At 42.1% G+C, this 16,315-nt stretch overlaps 1 protein-coding gene across 2 annotated transcripts in view; it reads right to left on the bottom strand.

Annotated features, from left to right (window-relative positions):
- Positions 1–16,315, bottom strand: part of PRIMA1 (proline rich membrane anchor 1) — a 49,534-nt gene that overhangs the window by 29,442 nt on the left and 3,777 nt on the right. For both annotated transcript variants that reach the window (XR_011726238.1, XM_071745717.1), the window contains exon 2: positions 13,265–13,415. Coding sequence is in view for 1 of the 2 variants with exons in the window: in XM_071745717.1 (XP_071601818.1) it covers positions 13,265–13,415 (151 nt within the window). In the remaining variant the exon portion in view is untranslated. The remainder of the gene's footprint in view (positions 1–13,264; positions 13,416–16,315) is intronic.

The following is a 16,315-nucleotide window of genomic DNA, read 5'->3' as shown; positions in this document are numbered from 1 at the left end:
GCACAGGATGGGCAACACAGAAAGCCAGATCTATTAACAGCCATCATTAACTTGAGGGACTGGGCCAATGCAGCAGAAATGTAAAGCAGGAACGGATGACAGATTTAATAACAGATGAAGTCCACTTGGGGCAGGTTCATCTCCACTAAATCCGAACATGACAGAAAGGTTTGGATTATCATAGTCTCTGAAGAGCAGTGACCCAGGAAGCTGCTCTGTTGGATGCATTTGCTGAGATCCTGCCACAGAGAACAGGCACAGGAGGAAGACATTACCCATCAAGGAAAGACCAAAGAACTGCTTTAGAGCTGCAATATCCCTATTCAGCAACCTCACCTCTGGAGCATGGCTGTAACTGTACAGGATGTGTAACACACTGACATAAAATAACCATCACCTAATTCTGAAGCAAATCTTTTTTTTTTTTTTTTTTAGATTTTATTTCCTTATAGATCTGTGCAATTCCTGTTGCTTGTAAATATCTCCAGAGTTCCATGAGCTTAGCTGGATAAACAACTACTACCAGGCAATAGTGGTGTTCTCAGCAGAAAGCCTGTCCTGATTTATTGCCTCCCTGGAGTAGCTAGGTTAAATAACACTAGTGGAAATCATCTATTCCTGTAGCAGATGATACTTCTATTTACCACGTTATGTTGCAGACAAGTTTATAACATGCAGCTGCTCAGTGCATATGTTCCTACTACACTTTTAAGGAGGATACTGTGATCACTACGCAGCGGGAACTTCTGCTATAATAAAAACATGTGTGGGATGATGCTGGAGAAATTCCCTCCCCCACACCTTTTATACTGTAGATGCTGTTATTTTATACTCTCAGTTCCCTCATCTCCTTAGTTTTCTCCCCTTTCTGAAAATACTTCCCCTCTGAAACAAGAAACACGCTCAGTTTTGTACTTAGTTTTGAAGACTGGAAATTGCAGGAGGAAGAAAAGGGCAGTTCTGCAGGAGTTTTATGAAGGTCATGGGTGACAGAGGAGTGCATGGCTCATTGCAAGAAACGGGACTGGATCCACTGGTGAAAAAACCTGAGCTGAGATACAGCCAGTGGAAAAGAGAGGAGATGGATGTGACAGTTTTCATTCTGTTGCCCAAGATCTAAGCTATAGATGTTACTGAACCAGCAGATATTTAGATTTGGGTTTTGAGGTGGATTTCACTAAAGCCCCATGCTGTTGTGCTCTCTTGATAGGTCTCATGCAGCCACTTTTCCCCAACAGACTTGAGAGTCCTTTAGAAAATGGACACATCATCAGGACCAAAATAAAAATAATAGCAGACAAAAGTATGATCATCCAGGCTTAAGTGAAGCACAGTGTGAGGAAGCAGCTTGTACAAAGTCACCGCAGCTCAGTGAACAGCCAGGAAACAAAATGTCTTTTGGCTTCAAGCCAGCCCTACCCTCTGGATCATGTTGCCTCCTTCTTGTGAGTAGATCAAACACTGGATTTGGCTGTAACTACATGACAAGGGTGGAAGCAGCAAACTGCCCTGCTGACTTCTCAGGCTGGCACCAGACCTCTGCCTCAAGGTGCCACAGTAATGCTGCGCCCAAGAGCTCTGTGCAGCCAGAGGTGATGCTCAGAAATAAGGTGGGATGTCCTAGGAAGGGCCAATGCTAAGCATGTGGGATAATCTGTATTGGTTTTGTACAGCTGCAGAGGAAAAGTATTTCCTCTGTTTCATGTGCTTATGAAGGATGATGATGATAAAGACAGCAGAGCATTCAGAGAAGTACCAAAAATGCACGGAGGGGAAGTCTGTGCTTCAAATGACCATAAGGCTGAGGGCCAGATCTGCTGGCCCTAATACAGCTGGGTTGTTGGTGAAGCTGATGGGGCTCTCCAGAACTGAGGAATGGCCCTGCAAAGGGGAGCAAAACATGGTTTTAGCTGCCAAGGTCTTTTGGAGGACAGCGGGGTTACAGAGCACAGAGGGAGAATTTGTTCTTTAAAGCGTGGTCTGGAGAAGCAGCAGCATTTAAAGGCCTTGTGGAAAAAAGGCTTTTAAGTAGATTATGTCATAGCTAGCTTCTGTCTTAGCACTCAGCTCTGGCATTTATCTTAACAATGGACAGTCACGTCAGTCACTGCCCTCTGATCTGACTTTGTCACATGTTTTTACAACCAGCAGTCTCTCGATGAGTTTTTCCCTCGCCATCTGATTCTCTCTTAGCAAGAAGGATGTGATTGTTTTTACCCTGATTAAATCACACAGTATTGGTTTCTGTCCTGAGCAAATGAGAACTGAAGCCTGTGCCTTGCAAGGCAGCCTCCTCCTCGCAGCAACACAGTCATTCCAGAGAGCCTCATGGGCACCGTCACATTTTTCCCTGTTCTCTGCAACCTGGATCAGCACCAGGCTGGGGAGCTCGAAGATAGTCCAAGTGAAACACCAGATAGTCCTGAGGACTGCCTCCTCTGAGAGCCATCACTTGAGTGAGCCCAGATTAGTGGGTATCTGGTGCCTCTAAGAATAGGTCATAACTGCCTGAAAATCTGCAGATAAATTAGTACCCTGGAATTTACTTCAGAAGGTGACCTGATTTCCAGAGGTTTTGAGCACTCAGAGAAGCAGGATGCTTTAACTTGATGCTAAATGTATATATACAAGCTCTTTTAATATTCTGAGACATGTGATAGAGGTTTGAATCTCTCTTCAGGCAGTGTCACCGTGGGTAGAGGTCAGAAATTCCTCTCAGGACAGAGGTTCCAGCCTCAGCTCTCCTCCTTGCTTGTTGGGTTCTTTTGGAAAGATCTTCACCCCAGCCTCTGATTCTCCTTCTCCAGGATGAGGACAGTAATCCCAGCTTTTCAAATTGTTGCAAGATATAGGGATAAAATGTGCAAAATACGGCTGCACGTCATCACTGTTCTTACTCCTTTCCCAATTCCCTAATAAGGTAAATTTATAAGTACTTAATCTTTATTTCTGTAAGAACCAGCTGTTTTCCCTGACCTTCCCATCAACTACCGATTCAAACAAACACAGCAGCAAGGCCCTGGTCTACAGCAGAACAACAGCAGCACGACACTGACCTGGGGGACAGTAATTCTCAGTTCTTTTGAACAGAGGCACCACTGAAAGGCACAGAGATGAGCCAGCACAGTACCATCCACTTCGTTGCACAAACACACAGCCTGGCTCTCCAGCAGCAAGTGATGTACAGGGAGAGCACCAGCTATTCTTCAGCAAGGAAGATCAGTGCTGAGGATCATCTGCTTGCCCCAGCAGACCGTGGGACTCCATCATCTTCTAGCACTGAAAAGTTCATCCTGGAGAAAAGAGGCCTGAAAACATTGGAGATTCATGCTAAGCCTGCCTTTGCTATTTCGGTGGTCTGACACCAGAAAGCAAAGCAGCATTTCCATCAGCATTCAACAAGCACACACCCACACACACATACAAGCACACAGATATCTGTATGTGTCCCTCCCCCATTCTGCTTTTGCTGGTGCAGGTTTCCTAGAGAAGTGAAAACCAGTCTGATACACAGGGACAAGTGAACTCCCAACACTTTTAAAGGATGAACTTAACACCTGTAGTAGCTGTTAAACCATCAGACTTGCAGACAAGTGGGGACTGCGGCCTGTCCCCTGCCAGTGTGTACATGGCCCTGTGGCCACTTCTGCAAGGACCCAGTTGACCATCCCACAGTGTGAGCCTCACTGCATCTGGTAACAAGGTGGAAAAAGAACCAGAAGGTTCTGTTTTGGCATTTGGTGTTAGAGGCCCCCAGAGCTTGGTACAGGTGTAAACAACTTCACTGTGAGCAGGAGGAGGTTTGCTGGTATCAATCAGATATATGGAGATGTTTTCAAGCTTCTTGGGAAAAGGGTTACCTTTGCTTGCAGGCTTACAGCACCAGGCCCCAAGAAATTTGCCATCGGATAAAAGCAGAGGTGAAAGAGGTAAAGGATTATGTCCACACTGGAACTTTCTGGGACAAGGATGGATTTTACCACAGAGCTTTTCTCCTTCAACATATAAAAAACATCATGTCCCAGATTCATTGCACTAAGATCCAAATGAGGTTTCTGGACAGCTGCCTCCCTCAATCAAGCTGGCTTTCTTTCAGGCTGTTTAAGAGGCTCTTTTGGGGCAGAAGGGCTCCTCCCAACTTCCAGGTATTTCAGGGAGAGGGGCTCCTGCATAGGGCAGTGCAGTTGCAGAGGGGATCACTGCAGTGACTGCCAAGGGGCAAAGTCAGAGAGCTGCATCTTCTTCAGTGAGTGTTAGAACAGGATATAGCTGATAATTCTGTAGCAATTACTGTTCCCTTTTGAGCCTAAAGGCAATAATAATCTTCAGTTCTTGACATCCATTAGTCTAAAATCCAAAGTTTATAGCTGCAAAAGAAATATCTACGTTTCAGATAGGATAACTGAGTGGCTGGTAGCGTAGCTGACTTCCTTGAGATCTCCTGGCAGGTCAATGGCAGAGGGAGAAGCAGCATCCTGGACTCTCTTTTCATGGTTTCCTGCAGGGTAGGCAAGATGTCTCCTTTGCAGGAGACACAGTATGTCACCATCAGGTCTTTCAAAAGTTCATCCATCTTGCAGCTCTTGCAATGAACAGGACTTCAAAGGAGGGATGATATAGACTGAAATTCAAATAGCTGAAATATGATTCCAGAAGTCTAAGCTCTTGCAATGCTGATCAGTCTTTTGTCAGAAAATTACTAATAAGGTAACCTCAGGGTTGGCATACTTAATCCCATAGAAAGATGACAGATATTACTGGTACAATGTTGTATATATAAATTAAATTAAGGTCCAGATCTGCACAACTTCTTCAGATATTCACGTGAGTAGTACCATCAAAGCCACAGACTATGAAATGTAAGTAAAATTCAGTGCTACTGGTAGGATGAAGATACTAACTCTTAGATCCTTTAGTAGATTTTTAAAGAGCTCAGAAACCTCCAGTTAAAAACAAAGATTAGACAAGCCCCACAACTTAAGAGTTGAAACTTTCTCAAAATTCGTTCCCTTTCAGGGAACACAGATACAAAACTACCTTCAACTGTCTGCAGACTGAATTTCCAAACACAGACTGTGGCAGACTTGGAAATACTTGAAATATTTGCTAATGTGTTAGTAGCAGTAGTTTCTAATGCACCAGTTAGTGTCCATCTTTGAAGAATTAATAGTTTGCATGTTGGGGATTCAGATACTGTACTGAGTCACTAGAGAGTGACTGCAATAGATATATATTTTAGTTTGGTAAGTACAGATGGTTCCTTTACAAAAAAAGCCATACTGCAAGTGGTATGTCCAAGTTTTTGGGGAGTAGTTGGCTGAGTATATAGCAGATACTTCTGTTAGTGTATGACATCTATATAAACATAATCCACTGGTTTGATATGACACAGTTTTTTCCTTGTATGACTTCAATGGCTCAATAATTGCTGGAAGTAAAGGGTACAGATATTGCTCAAAAATGTCCCTGAAGATACCAATTAATATTTCCCATACCTAGTGCACTCAAGATCCTTTTCCAAATTGCATCAGGTTCAACTTAAGGGAAATTAAAGTGATGAACCACCCAGAGTAAAATGGAACTGAAGTGCGGAATGCCTTCCAAACCAGGGGTAAATTTAATCCTAATAAAATTAAATTGCATTTATAAACAGATAAATTTTATGCAGTGTTCATATAGAATACTTTAAATGGCAATTACATCACATTAAGAGATCAAGCAATTTTGCCATGCCAAAGGCCCAAGACAAAGTCCTCAATCAGCCCCCAGAGTGCATTTCTAACTCTCTAAAGCTAAAAGGCAAGGCAAAGGCTATCTTATAGTCACAAAAGCAAGCAAATTAATTAATTGTTGCTATCTGCACTTTCCTCAGGCTTTATACAGAAGTCTGTACCTGCACAGGTAGGGCAGCTTCTGCAGAGATGCTGCTCAGCCTCACTCCCTTCTGGAGCCCACAGTGGTTGGCAGATAGAGCAAACCCAGGGTTAAACCAAACCCTCCCTTTTCTCCATTGATAGTAATTTCCTTTGATAACAGCTAGGAAATAAGATTTCTTTCCAAAAGGAAAGGAAAACATCCAGGGGTGACCCAGCAGAATCTGCTGCATTGGTAAAAGTCCAGTTTAATAACAGCATTGACATATTTTTGGAACATACTTTTGTGTAAAGTATTTTCTAACCAATGAACTGATGAAATATCAGCCTCATTTAAAAAACAGTTCAAAATTATAAAATCATTAATTTCAATAACAACTAGGAATTCACAATTTGCTACCATGTATATGTGGCTATAGTGTGAAATTATTTACTAGTGGTAGTGTTAAATCAGCTTGCATAATTATTAATGGCAGTTTTTGGCAGTGGCATTCGTTATTAACCTATGTTCATACTACATTAATGGAGACTATATAGTCACTTTGGAGTAACATCCCAAAGGTTCAGACTGCTGCTTCCTTGACCTGCTCTATCAACTACAAAATTACCCTTGAATTACAATTACACAGGCAGTGCAACACCTTTACGGCATGTTCACAACAAAGAAACTACACAAAACCATTACAAGAGCATAAACTTCTGTGGGTCTCCTTTAGTAAGGTCAGCTGTTAGCCTTCCCTGCTAGAACAGCTTGTGCCAACGAAGGGTTTACTTCTGACTTGTGTAGATGAGGCCCAACTCCTGCTGGCACAGGCAGAACATACAACTACTTGTAAATCAGCAGCCTCCAACCCATCATAACTTCACTGATGGTTTGTTATCTTCTTAATCAGTGAAATGGCAGGCAGGTACAAATGGACTGCCATGCCACATAGGGAACTGATGTCTTAAGCATAGCCAGCTCCTTTTGCTTAAAAAATAAATAAATCAGGCTGCTGGAGTATGTGTCTCAGAGTAGAAACGACTGTTTTGCTGCAGGATCAGATCTAATGCTTCCTTTTTCAAAATTAGACAATACTTTTAATCTATAGATAACAAATCTGGCCTGTAGCTCTTACTTTTAAATACTTCAAAATGTATGAACTGGTGCATGTTCAAGAGAGTGGATTTTTCCATAATGTGGATTTATTACTGCATGAAAAATTCAAAACAAATCTTCAAGGTCCCAGAGCAGGGAAAAGATTCATCACTTGCCTAAATAAAAATTAGACTTGACAAAAGATTTCAGAGTTTTTTGTAGGGAAAAACTCTGAATTGGAAAAATAATGGAAGCTGTGATTGATAGCCTGATTAACCCGTGTTTTACAAAGATAGAAAGTTTACAAGAGCACAATACAAGGAGATGTGAGGTGCATAAGTGATAGCAGAATCCTTTAATCAAAGTATTAGCATGAACCTTTCCAGTCTTACCTGCTTTCTAGTCATTAATCCAGCTCTTCAGACTTAAAATAACATCCCAGACGTTCAAACTACTTCACACTTCATATTTGATTACTGCTTAAGAAATCTCCTCACCCTAAATAATTTTCACATTTCAGCTGGGAGATGAGGACTTGTAACTTTTCACCCCTATGCCATAAACAACTGTGCTAAATGCAAAAAAAAAATCAGGGTCTTGAAGTCTTTTGTCTTCATTGATAAAATCACAGGTGCCTGCAGTTTGAGGCAGAAAATCTAATTGATGCATTTCTGATTCAGGTGGGTGAATTCTGCCTTACTCCTATCTTGGGTGATTAATGATTTTGTTCACTGTGTTAACAGAGAAGGTAGTGTCTGTGATGTGAAAAAAACATGATGGGCTAGAGTCTGATGTACCATCACCTAAGACTCCAGCCTGCAGGGCTGGATTTCAATTTAGATTTAAAAGCCTCAAAATCCTGCTGCCAGTTCTTAGAGTCACAGTCCTCCAGCAAAATGAAAGTGTGGCTAGGAGAGGACAAGAATTGAATTTTGCTTTTGCTTTGTAAATTATAAACAATGCTCTCACACATGATTCTGTAATTCACAGTATGACAGCTGTGTTACCAAAACTGAAAGGGCTTCCCTGTTTTAGCATTCTGCTTGCATTTAAAAAAAATCACTGTCTAGACCAGACTTGTGGTAACACAATATTCTCTCACAGTAGCTGTCATTACCATAAATGTTTTGATGTAGGAGTTGATGTGCCCCCTCCTCTTTTGGTGCTACTGTAGTTCTTTTCCATCACTGCTCAGTTTTGGTAATTTCTATGTTGTATGAAGTATGGATGAAAACATCTTCCTGATAGTGATAAACAAAAAAATGTTCATCTCCTTGCTAACAAATCCTTCAGGCATTAGCATTTGGGATAAATTAATCCCAGAATCCTGTCCAAGTACATCCAGACTACTCAGAAGAAGTCTTTGTGGCAGAAGGACTGTAGGTAAGGGCTGGTCCCACCAGCTGAGCCTTTAGTGTCAGAATTGCACTTGTGGTGCATTTTTGGAAATGTGCAAAGTACTCATAAGACAAAATGTCATCCCAAATGGAATCTTAAAGTCAGAGCTCTCTGAGATGCTCAGCCCATATTGCAGAAGGTATATCAGAGCGCCTGAAGCAAATTCTCAAGCACCTCATGGTTTAAAAAATGTGGTGGCCTCCAGGAGGATTTCCATTCAGTTTTGTAATCAGAACTTCTCTTTAGCTCCAGGAGCAAAATCAGAGATCTCTGCCAAGGTCAAAGGCCCTTTTGGCATTGTGTACATAAGCACATCAACATCTGAACCAAAGTAGTATAAGAAGTGATGTGGTGAGCAGCAGGACCATGCTCTGCTCTCCTGCTTGAATGGCCATGAGGAGACACTGCTCAGCATGAGCCTCAAGCTCATTCTCCAGATCCACACTGGGTCATGCTGGCCATTATGCTGCAAGGATTAAGGTTGTAGAAAAGCCTAAGGAAAACTGATTTTTTATTTTTCTATGTCCCACAGCCACAGATTTTTTATTTTTATTTCTATAACAAGCTTCTGTTGTGAAAGGCTATGTTGTTAACAGTCAGCAAGCCAAATCTGCAAATTTTAATTGCTTCAAAACCCTCTCCAAGTTTAAGAAGTTACCAACTGTTCCTGTATTTCAGACTCCTGCCTATATATACACATTGTGACCATCTGTCCTAAAAGAGCTGGATGTCCTTAGCTTTCTTTCTTGCACTGAAGGAAACCTGCACACTTTGTGAAATTAAGCTATACATCTGTGCTCAAATAATTGCCAAAAAGATGTGCCTTTCCTGCAGTTGGTCATTTTTATTTTGGCATTTTCACCAGTCCAAATAATTAATTAATTAGATGCACTATCTCCAAAGACAGAGGAAAACATTTCACCTTGAAAAACAAAATCATACAATTACAGCCTAAAGATTAGAGTCCTCTGCAGTGATGTCATCAAATTTGGCTTTGCTCTGACTCGATTGTTCTTTATCTCACTGATAGCTCGAGGCAAACTTTCACTGAGGTCAGGAGCTGTAAAGACCTCACTGTTTACCTGTGTGCAAGTGTCCAATGAGTCAGAGGTTGGTTCATGTATCCAGATTCAGCTTGTAATAAGTTTGTACTTAGAGTACAGCTTGTAATGATCTCAGATAAAATCTGTTTTTAAGTTTCCTCTTCTAAATTTTGACTGAAGCAATGTCTGACTTCCATCACTCTGAGAGAGGATGGCAGTACCATGGACTCCTCACCCTTGCTAACCAGAAAGAGAGGAGTTCATGCTGAGCAACCTTTCTCTTCCTTAGACCATTTTGAAGAAGTCACTTCTGAAATGCTTTATCCTCCAATCTTACTCACTTTAAAACTGATACTGACTGCAGCATGTAGCTAGCTTTAACTGTTTCCCCTTCTGAAAGCCTAGCTTCTAAAGTCCTTTCTTCTTTGCAACGCCCCTGGAGAAACCTGTGTGCTCACAAAGTATTCAAGGGTTGCCAACAGCAGTGTATTAGATTTTGAAAGGTCAACATCATTTGAACTAGCTTGATCTCATGGGTCTGTATAGCTGGGTTAGAAATGCTGCCTAAACAAGTACACACTCCATCCACCTTGCCTCAGTCCTGGCTGAAATCCAGAGACAAGGAGAAAAACAGATGGGGAAAAAAAAAGAAACAGTTAATTAAAGGGCAGGTTCTGAGCATCTCTGTCTCCTTCAGATCGTTACAGCCACTCCTAGGGAACACAATTTCATTGAAAGTTCCTCCTTTCTTTGCTGTCAGCATCTAAAATTAGTTGGCCTTAGGCCCCTCAGAGCCTCATGAGCTTTCCCTTCACTTCATCAATGTGCAGTTTTCTAGGCATGGGATAAAGAACAAGCTGCTCCTTGGATAAGGAGAGTAGCTGCAGGAACATTAACATGCCAGACTGTCTGGAGGAACCACAACTGGCACAGTGACCATGTCTCCTGATAGTCCCCATCGCTTTGTCCCACAGACCCTGCAGTCCCAGTTACTTCTAACTTCCTGGGGGCCTGGAGTTCAGAGGTATTCTGTGTATTCATCAGCAAATAACATTTTTATCCATGTTTGGAAATATTTGGGGCACATGACCTAATTCAATTTCCCATATTCTTATTGTTGAGTGAATGATGCTACCTTGGGTTGCACTGAGACACACCCCACACATAAAGATGTGACTTAATAGTCAGGTGCCTCCTAAAGCCTGGAAAGCTGGTGCTTCTACGACTGCTCATGTATTTAGACTGGCTGCTAAGTTGTTTGTGATGCTACTCTTTTTCTGTAGAGGGAATTAGCTTATCCTTCCTCAGAGTCAACACAACACTTACACAAGTATTTATATGTGACTTCTGGAACTCACAACATTTAAGAAATTTTGTATGAATCTACCTGCAGGAAGCAGAGCTAAAGATTTGTCGATGGATCAGCCTGTCAATATAAGAATGTCTAAAGAGACACTAAATACACTGTAATTATTCTTGAAATTCCTCAGTTGCCTTCAAATTTAATAAAAACATTTCAAGGATTGATTTGGCTGCTCACAAAACAGCTACCCAGTGCCATGCCATGCATACAAGTAGGCATCAAAGAGACATATAGACATGGTGTTTAAGTATATGGTTTAGTGGTAGACTTGGGTAGTGTTAGGCTACCAGTTGGACCTGATGATCTTAAAGGGCTTTTCCAACCCAAATGACCCTAAGATACTACGTGTTTGCAAAACATTCGGGTGGGATTGATGGAGAGGACAGAAAGAGTGTCCTCTGCTTTTCCCTAGCAGCAGCTGGATACCAGGCAGTATCTGTCAAAAAAGCATGAGGTACCTTCATTTAGCAGATAACTGAGCTGTCAGTGTCTGTAGTAATTGGATGGATGGAATTTTTGTATCTATTGGCTTTAATCATCAGGCCCAAACCACAATAGGTATTTTAGAAGGATGCAAAGATGATCTAACCCTCCAACAATGCTCATTTTGATTGTAAAAAAAGTTTTTAAAGACTGTGCCTAGCAGACTGCAGCCTCCTGTGGCTCACAAAGCCCAGAGAGCAATGCTGGCATCTTTATTTAGTGCTTCATGGTGGAGACACTGGACCTTGCAAAGATATAAAACTTGAAGTTCCTGACCTGCTGTTTTGCAGAGGTCTTTCCAGCACTTAACTTTAATTACTTTAAAAGTGCAAAGTGCAAGTCCAGCGTCAGCCACTTAATATAGCTTGTCTTGTCCCCTAAACCACCCTCCCCTGAATGCTGTTTAAAAGTGGTGTCTATAACATCAATATTCAACCACAAGGCTTGCTCATTCTCACAGGGGTGGGTATTGCTGTACATGTGGGCTAAATCACAGTGCCTAGACAGCTGATAATAATGAAAGCATCTTTCAAGATGAGGCACTTGATTGCTACTCCAGAGCTTACTGGTGAAAGGATGTGTAATCTATTTTTTTTTTAATTGCATTTGAAATGAAATAGCTTGTTTAAATATTAGTCATCTGGATTTATATAGCTCATTTGTAGAACTGGGTTAGCACCTGGCATTCTAGCCTGAGTAAGCATCAGGCTATCCCAGTCACAGGCCCATTTGATTTTGCTTTCTTCTTTTTCCACTCGGTGACAGGCTTCTTTTTTTCCCTGATATGACTTCCTTCCCACTCCACAGGAGACAAATCCCCACACACAGACCAGCTGCCTGATGGCTGCCTAGGGAGGGGACACAGCCTGGCAGCAGTGCCCTCCTCCAAGCACAGCAGAGCAGCCGGGCTGGCCCCTCTGCCCAGGCAGCTCTGCCCTTTCATTTGTGGGAAGGAGCAGTTCCCTCAGGCCAATAGGGTACCCCAGGCACAAGAAAACAAAGTGGCAAAGTGCTTTATTTTCTGACTGTGAGACAATGATCAAGGGAATTTTCAATATTACTGCCTATGACATTTTTTTGAACACTGAAAGAGATTTTTCCTGCTAATAAAAACCTTCATCTCTCCTTTCCAAGCTGTCTTTGTAATTCCTTTCCCAAGTGTTTCACTTTTTTCTACCCCTGCCTTTGTCTTAAATTTCTGCAGCGTGGCACAAGTACAAAGTACGCTTCTGGCAGAAAACACACCGCAAAATTCTGCCCGTTCCCTGCCCAGCTAAGAGCTGTGCAGAAGGCTGCTTCTTCATGTCTTCTGCATGTCTGGGGATGGCACTGATAAAGACTAACAGCCAAATGATGCTACCTAATGATTTCTTTTCCCTTGGGGGAAGGGCTGGATAAGGCCTGGGAGAACTGATTTGTATGAGGAGAAATGGATGAGTCTTTGTGTGTGCACTAGATGGAACGCTGCTCACCTGCCATTGACTCCTGATGTGTGATTCTGACTTTAGTTCAGTTGAAAGCAGTTTAAAACCAGTGAAACCAGTGCTATGGTAAACCAGAAAAGCTTCAATGTCTTGAACACAGCCAAACCTGTAGGTCTAGGCAGAGTGCTTTAAATTGTTGCTTGCTTATAAATTAATTTGTCTTGGAACACCCGGACCTCTAAGCTGCATACCTGTGAAACAGGAGGTCACGTACCTCAAGGGGAAGCACAATGCAACAACTGTGCAGAAAAGCATTTCCTGGGGCTAGGGCATTAGGGAACCATTTAAAGCTAGGGACTAATATATAATACAATGAAACAAGGGAATTTCTCTGGCTTTCCTCCAAAAGCCAGGCATTATTCATTGAACAGACAACAGATCTCCATCTCTACTGAGAACAATTTTTCCTCCATTTGCTAAGTGGAAAATGACAAACGAGCTAACTGTGCCCTCTCCTGTATCCTTTCTCCTTCCATCTCTCCAGGTGTCCCTGTTGCTTTGTCCTCCCCCAGTGCACCACAACCATACCAGCAGTTACTTACTTGGCACCACCAGCAACCTGGGGGGCGGTGGGGGTGGAGGAGGCGGTGGTAATGGTGGAGGTGGCCTGCACTGGCAAATTTCCTGGCAGCTCTCTGTGACTTTCTCTTCTACAGGCTTGGAACATGACTTCTGGGGTTCACCCCGAGTGATCTGTGAAGAAATACATCATCTCATGAGCAGCAGAAACAGTGAAAACTGATTTTCTGTGAATGTGTTTCTTTGATTTAAATACCTGAATGGCACCTCAGACTGTAGTGAGAACTAAGCTTGTGTGCCTCACTAAGGCCACTACAAGAAGGTCTCTTACCTACATGGTCCCCATTTTTTTATTTTTCACTTAACACAGTATCTTCAAGAACTCTTTCCTTCTGTCAAGTTTGGTTGAAACTGTCTGTCTGGTTTCTGAGTCATTACAGGGTAATGAGAAGGTGGGTAGTGGCAGACACTATGATTGCGTAAGGCTTCTTTCCTTAGGAAAGCCATCTAGCAGCATACTTTACTCACAGGGTCATTGCTGCAAGCCAAAGAGAGCCAATAAAAATTACATGGCAGTTAGGGTCAGGATTATTTTAATTTTCCTTATGGAATAGCTAAAAGCCAAAGATCGATCCTTTGCTTTGCCAGCCTCTCTTTGATATTTAGAGCGTATTTCACAGTGTTCCACTTTGCACCAAGAGGAGAGGGAGCCAAAATTTACTCAGATTTGGACCCATCAATGACATGGTCAAAATGTAAATGTTAGACTGTGGCTTGGAGGCTCTATAACAGGCAGCTGTCAGCTAAAAATAATGCTGAAGAAGGGGCACGGTAGAACTCAGATGCAGGTCTTGCAGAACTCAAATGTAGGCATCACTTGGCTATGGACAATGATTTAACCAGTACTGATATGCAATCAATCCAATACAATGGACATGACAATCATGACAAGGGCACTTTATTAACAGCATATTTATCTTACAATCAGTTAAATTTACATGACTAGGGATTTATGGAATATTCAGTAAAATTCCCAGTCCAATGCTTTGAAATGAAGAGAACTAAGTCCCTTATGAAAAGGAATTTTGATAAACATCTCAGGAGCTTTTGAGAGGTTTTAATTTCAGAGGTCTCTAAGTCAGTTCTTTCTGAATGGAATAACAGTCAGATAGAAAACACTGGATATATTTTTAAGGACACAAAGCCTAAAAGATAAACAATTATGTTATCTAAGGAGCACTTTGCATGTAGGATTAGGAGACAGGAGACCACCGGGGATAGACCTGTGTATTGCTGAAGCTAAGGGTTATGCTACCATTTAACTGTTCCCTTCTACAGTTTGATCTTGGACAGGTTATTGTCCTAATAGTTTTGGCTTAACATAATCATCTTTAACTATATCTTTTCCATGATATGTTGGTCATTACAAAGATCTCATATACATCTCATGCCATGCTTTCTGACCTGTGTTAGGTGAACCTCTTCTGCTTCCCTGCCTATCCCCAGAGTCACTCACGGTTGTCTTCTTCGCCCTCCTCTCTGCTGCCCAAGCTTTACCTTCCTTGCCCTGCCAGCTCCAGGCACAGTCTGCCTCCTCTCCCTTTCAACCCTTACCCACAGCTCAACCATCCTCTCCCACTACCCAGTTGGGCACCAAGGGTGCTGAGCTGCCTCTTGGCTGCAGGAAAGCTGTGCACAGTCATTTCATATATTTCTGGCCAAAAAGAAAGACACGGCTAATTAAAACAACATCACTGCACAAGGGATGTGCCCATGTGTAGGAGGTTTCTAAATGCAGAAAGATGCATTACTCTGGCCTCAGGGAAACGGAGGTAGGGCTTTGTTGATTAAATATTATAGAGAGGGTGGAAAAGAATAGAGAAGACTGTGCGGCTGAGTTGGAAGGGACAGCTCAGCACAGCACAAGTCAGAAGGCTCAGTTCTTTGAACAGCTTGTCAAAATCTATTACCAAACACAGTGAAAAACAAACTCAGCACAAGTGCTTTCCAACTTTCCCCTTCACCATCAGGTAACAGTAAGAGGGTGGTTTAAGACCATCCCAGACAGCTTCCAGGAACCTACACAAACTCTCCAAATGCTCTAATGAATCAAAGCGACTTGGCTTTATTATCCCTCATGACTGGTAATAAATCTGTCTGCTAAGCAGGATTATTTATTTTTCAAGTGATCACAGGCAGCAGAATCTCCTCTGTGCCATTTCAGCTTTTCCAATGCTCATCAAAGGCTGGGTTGGTGTGCTGGGGACTGTTCCAAGAGGAACCCTGTAGGAAGAGTACCCACCCCATGTGCTCGCAGCGCCATAGCTGGGGTACCTCCTAGTTGTACTGGCATGGCAGCATTGACTGTGCTGACAGAGAGAAGGAAAGGTCTCTCCACTGTCCCAGAAACTGATTAGGAAGCAGCTACTAACTCCTAGCTACAATTACCATCCCCTGCTTAACTCCCTGGTAGCTGTATCATACAGCTTGCTACGATCTTGCCTGTACAATGGGAGAGGATAGAGACAGGGAGGACTAACATTGAGCAGACTTGGAGCCAGCTTCATTTGCAGACCAGAAGCAGCTTTGTGTATTTAAGTCTGAAGATAGTGCTGGTATGGAAAAGCAACAATGACTTATTGCTCTAACTTAATATCAACCAGAACCAAAGGCTTGATCTGTCTTTTTTTAGTATTATTGACTGCTTTTAAATCCCTGGAGGCTGTCCTACCTTAGGATGGTAATAGAGTGTAGTAGACACTTTTCTAAATTACTTTGCAGACCCCTATGCATGTTCAGTCACTCTTTGATCCTGTGTACTTTAAAAATATAATTTCTAGAACAAAAATCTTGATTTGAACCTTTATCAAAATTCCCCACAATCGTTTTAAATGGTAGGGAAAGAACTGACATTTAAAAGCATGGACTTTATCATCTACTTGTTTCCCTTCTCTTGTAACTCAGTAAAATGTCTGGTTGTTAATAGATACCTTTAGGAACACAGATACTACTTTGCCAGGGGTTTGTCTTAGAGGGTTACTTTAAATTTACAAAGATACGATAATTTGGCTGAG

The sequence above is a fragment of the Heliangelus exortis genome, chromosome 5 (assembly GCF_036169615.1).
Source record: "Heliangelus exortis chromosome 5, bHelExo1.hap1, whole genome shotgun sequence".
Classification (NCBI taxonomy): Eukaryota; Metazoa; Chordata; class Aves; order Apodiformes; family Trochilidae; genus Heliangelus; species Heliangelus exortis.
Note: the sequence above shows the minus strand (reverse complement) of the source record. Positions and strands in the feature narration are given on the sequence as shown.